At 35.0% G+C, this 15,186-nt stretch overlaps 1 protein-coding gene across 3 annotated transcripts in view; it reads left to right on the forward strand.

The window, feature by feature from the left end:
* Positions 1–15,186, forward strand: part of MRPS35 (mitochondrial ribosomal protein S35) — a 49,819-nt gene that overhangs the window by 19,072 nt on the left and 15,561 nt on the right. Inside the window, exons 6-7 of one of the 3 annotated variants that reach the window (XR_014233667.1) lie at positions 1,391–1,495; positions 6,403–6,512. The exons of 1 other annotated variant lie outside the window; for it this stretch is intronic. Coding sequence is in view for 1 of the 2 variants with exons in the window: in XM_082352260.1 (XP_082208386.1) it covers positions 6,403–6,512; positions 8,146–8,215 (180 nt within the window). In the remaining variant the exon portion in view is untranslated. Of the gene's footprint in view, positions 1–1,390; positions 1,496–6,402; positions 6,513–8,145; positions 8,216–15,186 lie in introns of those variants that run through there. One more of the 3 variants, XM_082352260.1, reaches the window with a different exon arrangement.

Consider the following 15,186-nt stretch of genomic DNA (forward strand, 5'->3'; position numbering starts at 1 on the left):
CTTCTAAACTGATTCCTATGTCCTTTTCTTACAAGCCCATTAGCATTGGAAAATTTCCTTGCCTTCTGGCACAAGATGGACCAGGCTTACTATATAGAATATTCCTTATCCCAGACCTGGAATTAGCTATTTCTCCAGGAGCTCTGATACCTTTTAGTGAACATTGGTGTTTGGAGACCAAAATTGGGATGCTAGGACTTTTCGGTTGATTCTTTGGGTGATTTCTCAAGAAATAAATGATAATTAATGGTAGTTTTAGTTCTCCTTTTTAAATATCTATAGCTTGTTTTTTCTTTTTGTCTTTTGCGTTAGAGTTTCTAAAATGTTTATGTAGTCCCTTGTGCTGTTCTCTACTTTAATGGGTATGCCTCTAGTATTTAGCCTCTGAGATTGGATTTCAGTTTAGAGATAATAATCCCAACTGTGTTAACGATGTGTCCTGTTCCTAGTTTACTAGCATTTTTGAAAGGATCTCCTTTGAATTTTTAAAGTAATGAATTATATTAATTGATTTTCAATTACTGAACCATTTCTGAGCCCTGATCAGTTTATGGTACATTATTCTTTTACTTTACCACTGACTGATTTGCTGTGATAATGTTCTATTTAGGATTATTTGTCCTAATCTCATGTTGCTTTGGAGAAATTTCAAATCCCTCCTCTCACTTACCAGGAACATGCCACATGCCATTGCACATGTGCCCTAGTAACTAACTCCTAAGTTAGTATTGGAAACCTTTGTTAAAGGAGTCTTGATGCACATCACGTGTCTTTTTTCACACAGCAGTTATGGGCAGTTTTACCCGATGAACCTTTTTTTAAATTAAACTTTCACTTTTAAAATAGTTTTAGATTTACAGAGAAGCTTCAAGGATAGTACAGAGTTTGCCATATTCACACCAAATTTCTCCTGTTGTTAACATCTTATGGTACTGTGGTACATTATAACTAATGAATGAATCAATATTGATACATTATTAATTAAAGTTCATACTTTATTCAGATCCTTAGTTTTTACCTAATGTCCTTTTTTTGTTCAGAATCTCATCCAGGGTACCACATTACATTTAGTCATCGTGTCTCTTTAGGCTTTTCTTGGCTGTGATTGTTTCTCAGAATTTCCTTGTTTTCGATGACTTTGACAGTTTCGAGAAGTACCAGTTATGTATTTTGCGGAATGTCCTTCAGTTTCGATTTGTTTGATGTTTTTCTCATGGTTAGATTGTTAGGTGTTTTGGGGAGGAGAACCTCAGAAGTTAAGTGCCATAGCAAGGGTATAGGCTCCTCACGTGACTTATCACTGATGATGCAGCTTAGATCACCTGGCTGAGGTAGTGTTGGCCAGTTTTCTCCACTATAAAATTACTCTTTTTTTTCTTCCTTTCCATAGTGTACTCTTTAGAAGGAAGTCACTGTGCACAGCCCACACTTACGGAAGTTATGCTCCATCGCCTCGAGGGAGAAATATAGATTATTTGGAATTCTTCTATGTGGGGTATTTGTCTATTCTCCTCCATTCATTTATTTACTCAGTCACTTACTTGTATCAGTGTGGATTCATGGATTTTTACTTTATCCTTTGGATTATGGTCCAATAATACTTTATTTTGTTGCTCAAATTGTTTCGTCTTTGGCAGTTGGGCACTCTTTCAGCTGGCCCCTCTGCTCCTTTGTCATGCCCCATCATTTGTTTTTTAAACACTTTCTTATTTTTTGGCACCACAGAATGCTCCTAGCTCATTTTATATATTCCTTGTACCATTCCCAGAATCAGCCATTTCTCCAGGGAGCCCTGACTAATGTACTTCTGATTCACCTATCCTGGAGGATGACTGCCCACCTTTCTGAGGGGCCTTCCAGTACAAAAAGTTCATTTTGGTACTCCATGTAATCTGTATTTTAAATTGGAACATTCCAAGTGTGCTGCAAAAATACGTGGAAAATTTCTGCAACCATCTTTGCATTATATGCTAACAAATAGACAAACTTGAACCTTTAGAAATATTTTCAGTGATACAGCCATAATTGATTTGTAATTTTCTTTCTTTGGGTTTTGGTATCAGGGTTGTACCATCTTTATGAAATGAATTTATGAAGCTTTCCAGTGTTTTTTTCAATTCCATAGGACAGTTTAAATATCATAGCAATATATTTATGTATTTAGAGACACTGAAAATATTTTAAAATCACAAAAGATGATACAGATTTACTGTATACATTTCATAAAATATAGATCAACAAAAGGAAAACAGAAAAAGAACTTAAAATTCTACTTTGCTGGGGCTTCCCTGGTGGCGCAGTGGTTGAGAATCTGCCTGCCAATGCAGGGGACACGGGTTTGAGCCCTGGTCTGGGAAGATCCCACATGCCGCGGAGCAACTGGGCCCGTGAGCCACAACTACTGAGCCTGAGCGTCTGGAGCCTCTGCTCCTCAACAAGAGAGGCCGCGATAGTGAGAGGCCTGCTCACCGCGATGAAGAGTGGCCCCCACTCGCCGCAACTGGAGAAAGCCCTCACACAGAAACGAAGACCCAACACAGCCAAAAATTAAAATAATAAATAAATAATAAATAAAAAATTAAAAAAAAATCTACTTTGCTGATATCATTCCACAGGTTAATAGAGTGTCCCTATTATAAAATAATAATACCTGATACATTGTTAAGAACCTAATAAATGTTACCTCTTTTTAATAATAATGGTAACAACAACAAACGACAGTTGAGCTCTGTTTTATGACAAAAAAAAATCTCTGAACTCAGAGTTAGAAAACCTAGATTTTTTTTTTTTTTTTTTTGGCTGTGCTGCGCGGCTTGCGGGATCTTAGTTCCCGACCAGGGATTGAACCCAGGCCCAAGGCAGTGAAAGCGCCAAGTCCTAACCACTGGACCACCAGGGAATTCCCAGGAATCCTAGATTCTAATTCATGTTTTTGGTCTTAATTTTTGTGGGCCTTTGTCTTCAGTACTAGAATAGACATATAAAGTCCTTACCTGTTCTAAATTTGCTTATTTTGTTTCATATAAAAATAATCTCACTTTTTATTTGAAGTATGCCACCAGTTACCACTTACTATATCATGCTGCCATCCCCGCTTGTCTCCTTTTTGTCTCATGCCACCATGCCATACCTTCCTCGATCCCTTTTATCCCTTCTGCCTGACTCCTGTTGGCCCTTCTGGACTCTTTTCACTCTACCTGCTGACGGTTGAGGCTCAGGGGTGGTGTCCAGACTGGTGTCATGTGGTTCAAGGGTAAAAGTAGGTAAAACAGTAAGACTAAATAAACCATGTGTAGTCCAGCATGAGTTTATGCAGTACTGTGAAGGTAATGAAATATTATAAAATAATATTCAGAGATACTCAAATTTTTAAATTTAGAGAAGGAAAGTTGGTATCATATTTTTTTGATAGTCATAAAAGTAGTTCAGAATTAAAAATAACATATTTGTATAGGATTTTAAGAGGGGTGGGATAGGGAGGGTGGGAGGGAGACGCAAGAGGGAGGAGATACGGGGACATATGTATATGTATAGCTGATTCACTTTGTTATAAAGCAGAAACTAACATGCCATTGTAAAGCAATTATACTCCAGTAAAGATGTTAAAAATAAAATAAAATAAAAAAATAAAAGATGAGAAAATATGAAAAAAAAAGTGCTTTCTTCTATTTAATCTCTTTTATTCCTGACAAAAATTCTGTGAATCCTTTCTATTTTATAAATGAGGAAACAGACAGGAAGATCACATGATTTGTTTAAGGTCACTTATCTGATAGGTAGCAAATCTAGACATCAAGCCCAATTCTTGTCTTATGTGTAATACCATAGTTCTTTAATTAACTGCATATTCTTGTAAATGAAGAAAATATTTTACACATTTAGACATTTTTCAATTTATGTAGTTCTTTTAAATGAGACATTTGAAGATAAACCTGTAACTATGATTTGAAATGTGAACATTGTTTTGGGGATAATGTTAATAGTACAATGTTGACTCTTTAAAATACAGTAACTTGGAAAAAGAAAAGTCTGAGGACAAATAAATGTCACTCAACTTCAACCTAAGAATACTAGTCCGGGTTAAAGACTACAGTTTTGCAGTGCCTTTGAGTGCTAGCAGGTGGCGTGAGTGCACTGCACAGCTGTTTCTGCAATATTTATGAGCTTCTGGCATAAGACTATATAAGTTTTGACCATTAAAATATTAATGTGAACAATGAGTTTTAAAACAGTCGTCACAGTAATGATCAGCATTGCTGCCACATGTTTTTGACTGCTTCTTACATAAAAAACTAGAACACAAATTTTTTAAATGGTAAATTTTTAAATGTATTGTTAAACATCATGATTTTATTGAAGGAGTTTTAAAAGGGAAAATCACTGCCTGCTCAGTATCTGAATGTAAAATCTGTTTCTTTCTCTGTACTGTATCTGTATGCATGCAGATACACATACATTTTCATAATTATAATCATAATGTAGGTACGTTTTATGATTTTCTTATAGGTAATTCTCCATATTGCTAACAATCAGAGTCATCATAAAACTGCTTATTTTATCCATCAAGCTAATAACCTGGTTGTTGACATAAATTCTTTTCAGGGGACTGTGGTAATTTCACATTGCCTACAACATATGACCATTCTGTTGGATTGATATTTAATAGTCAGTGTTCTTACTAATATTCTTGGAGTACATTTATATTTATTTTTTTATTTCCTGTTTTTTCTATCCAAATAAAAAAAATTCACTGCTTAAAAAAGAAACAACATATCCTCCCTTTTTTAAATTTATGTATTCATTCAGCCAATATATGTATTCATTCAGCCAATATATGTTGCATGCTTTTTAGGTGCTAGGTCATTGCCAGGAACAAGACAGTTATTGTTCTTACTCTCGAGGGTTTGCAGTCTGGTGGGAAAATAAATAAGCTCTTATGCTATGGTTGTCTTGAGTGAAATGCAGGGTTATTGAAGCTAGAGGGAAGAAATAGGTGGGATTTCAAAATCTTATTTAGCCTTTTCATACAGTTCTGATTTTTGCTTATTCTTAATGCTCTCCATGGAAAACTAGTCTGTTGTTTACCTTACTTACCTGCATTGTAGTCTCTAACCTGTTTTCCTGGATCAAGCCTATTCATCTCTAGATAATACTTTCAGCCCAAGCCATAATTCTCTGCAAATTAAAAAGTATGTTCATTTATTCCAGCATTTTCCAAAATATGTTTTAAGGAAGACTAATTTCATGAATTGTCCCTTGAAAAGTGGAATCTGAAGTTAAATAAATTTTGGAATTATTACATAACAATGCTCATCTTGAAATTCAGCATGCTCTTTAACATGTTGCCTCCTCTAAGAAATCCTGCTGTGAAGAACCCAGTTTAACTCAACATTTCCTAAATGGACTCAATAGAAACAGCCTTTTTAAAGAAATCATTCTTTTTAGCAGCCTGTGGGACTAGTATTAACATTCTGAGAAATGTTGAGCTGAATTATTTCAAATGTTTTGACCCTTCATGGATGCTGTATTCTGGCTTCCACGAGACATCTGTAGCTTTTAAAATAATTGCTCCTGGGACTTTCCTGGTGGCACAGTGGTTAAGAATCTGCCTGCCAATGCAGGGGACATGGGTTTGATCCCTGGACGGGGAAGATCCCATATGCGCGGAGCAACTAAGCCCACGCGCCACAACTACTGAGCCTGTGCTCTAGAGCCCATGAGCTACAACTACTGAGCCCGCATGCCACAACTACTGAGCCTGCATGCCACAACTTCTGAAGCGCGCGTGCCTAGAGCCTGTGCTCCACAACAAGAGAAGCCACCACAATGCGAAGCCTGCACACTGCAACGAAGAGTAGCTCCCGCTTGCTGCCACTAGAGAAGGCCCGCACGCAGCAACGAAGACCCAATGCAGCCAAGAATAAAGAAAATAAATAAAATAAAATAAAATAAAATAAAATAAAATGAAAGCCCCTAAACTGTTGCAGTGATATGGGTCTCATAATTGCATGGTAGAAATTCTTAAAGCACCTATGTTTCATCCATTTATTTTTATAAACAGCTTTATTGACACTAATTGAGTTGAATTCTACTAGTTAGTAATACTCGTAAGCACTGTAATTTCATTTATTTAAGAGACGTGTCATTGGTTCTTTTAGGAAAGGTACGAATGCCCAGAACTTTCAAAGAACTCCAAACACTTTGCTCCCGCTATTTTTTTTTTTCCATGAGTAAGATCAGGCTTCATGATACTTGTGAATTACTAATTCTGTAAAGGAAGGAGTTTGAAAAAGTTTCTTTTGGTTTCTTTTTTAATGTTAGTGTAAATAATTTTGCCACTGTTTTCTCATTATGCAAAGTATATAAAGTAATTAAAAAAATTTTTTTTCTTCTATTTTTAAGGTTAAACTTTCCAGTTTGAATTTAGATGATCATGCAGAGAAGAAACTTATTAAACTTGTAGGAGATCGATACTGCAAGAGCACAGATGTGCTTACCATCAAGACAGATAGGTAAAGGAAAAAAAGTGCAGCAGATCTGTCACATGTGTTGCTTTATTGTCCCCCAGTCCCCTGGCAGTCCTTGTATTAACCTGTTAGGTCAGAGAAGTTATCTCATTCATATTTTTAATATCCTCACACTAGCCTCCTGTTGCTGTGATCTTTATGTGCATGGAGAGGCTTGCCTAGCTGAGTTAAAGTGTTATTTTTAATATATTTGTGTATGTAAAACTCAGGGAAGATGTTAGATGGAAACGAAAGAATGACTTGCCAGTGAGTAATACTTAAACAGGTTTCTGCAAAGTCAAAGTATAGAAATCTTATATTTCAAAATCAAAGTTATTAAATTAAATATGGAAATTAATTTATCAAGGCATTTTTGTAGATAAGCAGAATTTCAGTGCTAGCATAGAAGTTTGTAAAAGCAGTATTAAATTTATTGTATATGAATTTATAAATTAGGTCATTTGAGGTAAAGAAAGGCTATTGGTATGTTTTTGCTAAATGGTTATTTCTAGAATTATTCTTTGGTTGTTTCTAAATTATGTCAAAATATAAAGAAAAACAAGTGGGCAGATATCCTCTCTCCCTCCTTATCCTAATTTCAAAGCATTTGGAGGTGTCAATATCAATTAAGTTTTATGTTTTGCTTCTTAGTGGTATAAAGAAGTAGCATGACATACATACAGAGATGGCAACAGTGTGGAGGTGGGAAAAGCTTGGGAACCGTGATTTTAGATTATTACCATATAGGAGAAATAAATTTGAAATTTATGAATAATATCTTTTTGCTAGCTTTAGCTTTAGAGAATGTAAAATAATGCTGTGTTTTTAGTTTGTGCAATTTTTAAAAGTACTTTTAAAATGTTATTGTTAGAAATTCTGTAAGTTTCTGATCTTTTTTTTTGCTAAGTTTGTAAGTGTCTGTGTGTGTGTGTGTGTGCGCACGTATATTTTATGGTAACAACTTTGTAGAATAGAGAACTATTAAACCGAAGTACAGAATAAACAGAGTCCAGTTAAAGTCGATTATCATATGATAATTTTATATTTAAAGAAATTAGAAGTAATTATTTCCTTTTCTGTATTATTTTATTAGCCTAAAAGTTAATGCCAGCTCTTATTTATGTAGAAATTTAATCTAATATTAGGTCATTAGTTTCATTTTAAATATAATAGCAAAAAAAATATAGCATTGTGTAGTGTAGCTCATTTTTAAAAGAATCACCTCTGGGGAAATCAGGGTGAACATTTAGATTAGCATCAGTCTCTCTGTATTCTTTAAATGAACTCAGCAGGTATGTTCACACCATCGCAGACTCTTAGCCCTGAGATCGTGAAGGACACTTGGATTGGACACATTCATATTAAAAATAGTGTAAAGCTATTATCAGATATAAATAACTTTGTTAGTGATGAAAGCAAAGATATCCTCTAAATAAAAGTAAAAATAACATCAGTGTTCAATATCCTTAAGTCATAAACTACATAGATCATTTTTATTCCAAGAACAGAATTTTCCTAAGTCACATAGGGAATTCCTGAATATAAGTTATCCTTTGTATTTAGTATTTGTATACTTTGCAAATTTTTCCATGTACTGAATTTTTAGAATTTTGACTTCCTCCCTCTCTGTCTTTTAAAGGTGCCCCTTAAAGAGACAGAATTATGATTATGCAATGTATCTACTAACAGTTTTATACCATGAGTCTTGGGTAAGTGATTGTGTATGAATGTTTAATAACTTTGTCATTGTAATTTGGATGATGTTAACCTTTCAAAACAGTCTGTGTAGCCAGCACTCAGATGAGTGTTTAATGAACCACTATTTAAGCTAAGGACATGTGAAATGTTATAGATAACTCCTACTGACATTGAAAGTGAGGATCTTGAAATAGATAATTCAGTCCATCTGAGGACCTTCAGAAATCAGATGACGAAAATGCCTTTAAAATTCAGAGTTTCTGACTTAGGCTAAAAAATTCAGAATTTTTTACTTTTTGTTTGTTTGTTTGTATGACTTTAGGTGAAAGTTGTCAATGTTATGGAAGGGAGATCATCTATATTACTTGAACTATATAATTCATCCTGTTATTCAAATAAACTATAGAACAAAGCTCCCAAACTTTGTAGAAAGTTATTTTAAATGTTTATTAAAATCTTAGTTAACAAATAGCCTTTCATGTGAACATTTCACTGGTATACATTAGAGACAATTAAGGGCAATTAATTATTTAAATAGTATAAAAATAGTCTTGTGTCTGACTGAATTTATTGAGTTTTAGTATAAGTATACACATTTATGAGGAAGATTTTGCTGTGAATGAGCATCAACTCATTTAAAGTTGAAAACTAATATGTTTTGGTAACTCACAGTTTTATATAATATTTTAAAAAATTAAAATAATTTTAGATATGCACACAAATTAAAATTTTTGAAGCTTGCTCAACATAGACATGGGATTTAATAGCATTTCATGTTGGGAACATTTGAAGGAATGGGGGTAGCTGGAGAAAGAGTCACTCTCTTTAGATGCTCAAAGGACTTCATATGAAAGAAGAGTTAGATTTGTTTTTCATGACTTTTAAGGGTACAACAAAGTAGAAGCAGTAGTGAGACAGATTTATTTACTGAATAAAATCTCTCTACAAGATTCACCTAAAGATGGAGTGGGCTGCTTTAATAGGTAGAAGATGTTCCATCCATTGGCTACTTAGTGGGGATATGACAAAAGGAACGTACTCTTTGGATGTTAGTTAGTTGCATTAGATGATCTTTGGAATCTCCTTTCATCCCTAAGAAATTCTGTGAACACGTACAGCTGGTCTTACAGATTTCATTGATGTTAATAATAAAACAGTTGTAGCACAAGGGTATGAGTGGAAAATTTTTTAAAAAATAAAACTTTGTTGCGAGGTTAGTAAAGAACAGAAAATAGCTGGTAGCTCTTCTCTGCTTTTGAGGTATTCTAATTATCATAATTCATCCCGATTTTCTAGTTCCTAGCTTTAGGAGCAACATCATAATAGCAGTTAATCTCTTTCCTGTCAACTGATTTTATAAATGCCTTTGGCTTGGGGTCATTAAGTTCCCTTTTGAACCAGCAACATGGCTGAATTAGCTTCAGCTCTATGGCTGCTGCTTAAAGAGTTAATACCAAACAATAAAAGCCAACCAGTTTTGAGTCTCTTATTTTGCCAGCAGCCTGTAAAATGAATTTGCCCCAAAGGAAATGACAGGCATAAATAAATTCAGTGAAAGTTGACTTACTGGATTCTTTCTGTGGTTCCATGACATAAAATTCAAACAAGTTTGTATTCTGGATTCATGCAAGAAGCTTTTGATCTTAATGCTAATTACTTTGATGCCAGAGTAAGTAGCCACATACAACTGTCCTAAACGTAATTAAATAATTCCTATATTAAACTTGGCTCTTGATCCTTTCTAAACAAGTACCATCAGTGAAGAAGCTTTAAGAGAATGCAGATGAGCTGTGAAATTTTGCAGAGCTGGTGAAACAGAATTTTTATTGAATTGAAACTCTTTTTTCCTTCACCAGCATGGAATTCATACTTGAAATTGATGTTACCACCTGGTATTTAATCAAATATTTAAAGAGCCCCTTTTAATTCATTCCTTTATTTTTAAGGCTAGTTTCAGAGCATTTAATACCTAAAAGCTAAGCTCTGTGGAGGTTACCTCTAAGTAGCATTGAGAGAAAGTAGTTGGTAGTTTTATGTAACATAATACTGAAACTTCTCTGAAAAGGTATGCGTTTAGACTTAAGTATAAGAAAGTTACTGTTGTGTGCTATTCAAAACAGTTTAACTATATAGAATTATCAAAGTAGAAGTTGTTGACTTCTAAAACAATAAAATGGGTTTATTCGGGAACAGCAAAGAATTGCTATTTGGGATATGCAATTTATGGTGCACTGTAGGTAAGTCCAGAGAACAAAGAAAAGGGAGCCTGCGTTTATAGGGAAAAGGAGGGAGTTGGGAGGGGCTGTTCTAAACGAAAGTTCAAGGGAGGAAAGTAGGAGTTTAGGGTGGTGATGACTTCATTTCCAGAGCAGAGATGTTTCTCATTGCCTGGGCTGTTGCTGAGCAAGGAGAAATTCTTCCTTTGGGATTGTAAAGTAGTTGCACTTTCTGTTTGAGAGTGCAGGGTGTGCTTCTTCCAGTGGGGCATGTAAGTGAAGGTCAGTGCATGCAAATAATGGAGTGTGAGAATGCATGAGAGCTCCCTCTACAGGCCATTCCCAACTCTAACTTTAATTGAGGTTTCCTTTATTAATTTTCATATTCAAAAGGCATAGACTTCACAAAGCATAGACTTCAGGCATAGAGTCTTAGTAATGCTTCAAAGAATGATTATTGCAGTGCTAAGAAGGGAATGAGAAACAGATATACATTAAACCATTTATTCTTCAGCTGTTCAAAGAAGCAAAGAGACGTGTAGAAATTTGGTTTAATATTTCAGTATTACACAATGTTAGCATAGAAGTGAATTAGGTTTTAATCTTTGGAACCATTCAGATTTGGATTTGAATCCCACTACTTGTTACCTGTGTAACCTTGGCCATTCATTTAACGTCAGGCTCAGATTTCTTCTAAGGGCTTTTGGATAGATCAGGGAGAACTTATGTGAAATGTCTGGTGAATAGTGGGTGCTCATTAAATGGTGGCTATTAACGTTGTTAACTACTAAAACAAAGATTTATCTTAGAATTTCAAATTCATTTATTTCCAGTTTCTGTGTATAGCTCACATTTAACTTGACAAAGACTTTATACAGATCAAGTCAGCTCTGTGCCCTGTTGTATTTGAATTTTTACAACGTGTATCTGACTCACATTCTGACACAACTGAAAATAAATGTTAACTTTGTTGCATGTTGTTCTTTAAACCTTCCACAAGTGATTTGGTTAAGAGATGATTGAATGAAGCATTTTACAAAGTGACTTGCACAAAAGATAGACTAAATCACAGACAGGGACAGATCATCCAAAATGAAAATAAATAAGGAAACAGAAGCTTTAAATGACACAATAGACAAGATAGATTTAATTGATATTTATAGGACATTCCATCCAAAACCAGCAGATTACACGTTCTTCTCAAGTGCGCACGGAACATTCTCCAGGATAGATCACATCTTGGGTCACAAATCAAGCCTCAGTAAATTTAAGAAAATTGAAATCATACCAAGCATCTTTTCTGACCACAACGCTATGAGATTAGAAATGAATTACAGGGAAAAAATCGTAAAAAACACAAACACATGGAGGCTAAACAATACGTTACTAAATAACCAAGAGATCACTGAAGAAATCAAAGAGGAAATCAAAAAATACCTAGAGACAAATGACAATGAAAACACGATGACCCAAAACCTATGGGATGCAGCAAAAGCAGTTCTAAGAGGGAAGTTTATAGGTATACAAGCCTACCTAAAGCAACAAGAAAAATCTCAAGTAAACAATCTAACCTTACACCTAAAGAAACTAGAGAAAGAAGAACAAACAAAACCCAAAGTTAGCAGAAGGAAAGAAATCATAAAGATGAGAGCAGAAATAAATGAAACAGAAACAAAGAAAACAGTAGCAAAGATCAATAAAACTAAAAGCTGGTTCATTGAGAAGATAAACAAAATTGATAAGCCATTAGCCAGACTCATCAAGAAAAAGAGGGAGAGGACTCATCAATAAAATCAGAAATGAAAAAGGAGAAGTTACAACAGACACCACAGAAATACAAAGCATCCTAAGACTACTACAAGCAACTTTATGCCAATAAAATGGACAACCTGGAAGAAATGGACAAATTCTTAGAAAGGTATAACCTTCCAAGACTGAACCAGGAAGAAACAGAAAATATGAACAGACCAATCACAAGTAATGAAACTGAAACTGTGATTAAAAATCTTCCAACAAACAAAAGTACAGGACCAGATGGCTTCACAGGTGAATTCTATCAAACATTTAGAGAAGAGCTAACACCTATCCTTCTCAAACTCTTCCAAAAAATTGCAGAGGAAGGAACACTCCCAAACTCATTCTATGAGGCCACCATCACCCTGATACCAAAACCAGACAAAGACACTACAAAAAAAATTACAGACCAATATCACTGATGAATATAGATGCAAAAATCCTCAACAAAATACTAGGAAACAGAATCCAACAACACATTAAAAGGATCATACCCCACGATCAAGTGGGATTTATCCCAGGGATGCAAGGATTCTTCAATATACGCAAATCAATCAATGTGATACACCATATTAACAAATTGAAGAATAAAAACCATATGATCATCTCAATAGATGCAGAAAAAGCTTTTGACAAAATTCAACACCCATTTATGATAAAAACTCTCCAGAAAGTGGGCATAGAGGGAACCTACCTCAACATAATAAAGGCCATACATGACAAACCCACAGCAAACATCATTCTCAATGGTGAAAAACTGAAAGCATTTCCTCTAAGATCAGGAACGAGACAAGGATGTGCACTCTCACCACTATTATTCAACATAGTTTTGGAAGTCCTAGCCACAGCAATCAGAGAAGAAAAAGAAATGAAAGGAATACAAATTGGAAAAGAAGAAGTAAAACTGTCACTATTTGCAGATGACATGATACTATACATAGAGAATCCTAAAACTGCCACCAGAAAACTGCTAGAGCTAATTAATGAATATGGTAAAGTTGCAGGATACAAAATTAATGCACAGAAATCTCTTGCATTCCTATACACTAATGATGAAAAATCTGAAAGAGAAATTAAGGAAACACTCCCATTTACCATTGCAACAAAAAGAATAAAATACCTAGGAATAAACCTACCTAGGGAGACAAAAGACCTATATGCAGAAAACTATAAGACACTGATGAAAGAAATTAAAGATGATACCAACAGATGGACAGATATACCATGTTCTTGGACTGGAAGAATCAACATTGTGAAAATGACTATACTACCCAAAGCAATCTACAGATTCAATGCAATCCCTATCAGATTACCAATGGCATTTTTTACGGAGCTAGAACAAATCATCTTAAAATTTGTATGGAGACACAAAAGACCCCGCATAGCCAAAGCAGTCTTGAGGGAAAAAAACGGAACTGGAGGAATCAGACTCCCTGACTTCAGACTATACTACAAAGCTACAGTAATCAAGACAATATGGTACTGGCACAAAAACAGAAACATAGATCAATGGAACAAGATAGAAAGCCCAGAGATAAACCCACGCACCTATGGTCAACTAATCTATGACGAAGGAGGCAAAGATATACAATGGAGACAAGACAGTCTCTTCAATAAGTGGTGCTGGGAAAACTGGACAGCTACATGTAAAAGAATGAAATTAGAATACTCCCTAACACCATACACAAAAATAAACTCAAAATGGATTAGAGACCTAAATGTAAGACCGGACACTATAAAACTCTTAGAGGAAAACATACGAAGAACACTCTTTGACATCAATCACAGCAAGATCTTCTTTGATCCACCTCCTAGAGTAATGGAAATAAAAACAAAAATAAACACATGGGACCTAATGAAACTTCAAAGCTTTTGCACAGCAAAAGAAACCATAAACAAGACGAAAAGACAACCCTCAGAATGGGAGAAAATGTTTGCAAACGAATCAATGGACAAAGGATTAATCTCCAAAATATATAAATAGCTCATTCAGCTCAATATTAAAGAAACAAACACCCCAATCCAAAAATGGGCAGAAGACCTAAATAGACAGTTCTCCAAAGAAGACATACAGACGGCCACGAAGCACATGAAAAGATGCTCAACATCACTAATTATTAGAGAAATGCAAATCAAAACTACAAGGAGGTATCACCTCACACCAGTTAGAATGGGCATCATCAGAAAATCTAGAAACAACAAATGCTGGAGAGGGTGTGGAGAAAAGGGAACCCTCTTGCACTGTTGGTGGGAATGTAAATTGATACAGCCACTATGGAGAACAATATGTAGGTTCCTTAAAAAACTAAAAATAGAATTACCATATGACCCAGCAATCCCACTACTGGGCATATACCCAGAGAAAACCATAATTCAAAAAGACACATGCACCCGAATGTTCATTGCAGCACTATTTACAATAGCCAGGTCATGGAAGCAACCTAAATGCCCATCAACAGACGAATGGATAAAGAAGTAGTGGTACATATATACAATGGAATATTACTCAGCCATAAAAAGGAACGAAATTGAGTCATTTGTTGAGACGTGGATGGATCTAGAGACTGTCATACAGAGTGAAGTAAGTCAGAAAGAGAAAAACAAATATCGTATATTAACGCATGTATGTGGAACCTAGAAAAATAGTACAGATGAGCCGGTTTGCAGGGCAGAAGTTGAGACACAGATGTAGAGAACAGACATATGGACACCAAGGGGGGAAAACTGTGGTGGGGTGGGGATGGTGGTGTGCTGAATTGGGCGATAGGGATTGACATGTATACACTGATGTGTATAAAATTGATGACTAATAAGAACCTGCAGTATAAAAGAAAAAACTAACAAAACAACTAATACTAAACTTTCATTGGGTTATTTGTATGGAAATATGTTAATATAAATGTTTCAGATATTACATGAAATTTCTAAAAATCTTATATGTTCTGGTATAATGTTATAAGTCATAATCCTAG

This window comes from Balaenoptera borealis (genome assembly GCF_965194805.1).
Source record: "Balaenoptera borealis genome assembly, chromosome: 13".
Lineage (NCBI taxonomy): Eukaryota > Metazoa > Chordata > Mammalia > Artiodactyla > Balaenopteridae > Balaenoptera > Balaenoptera borealis.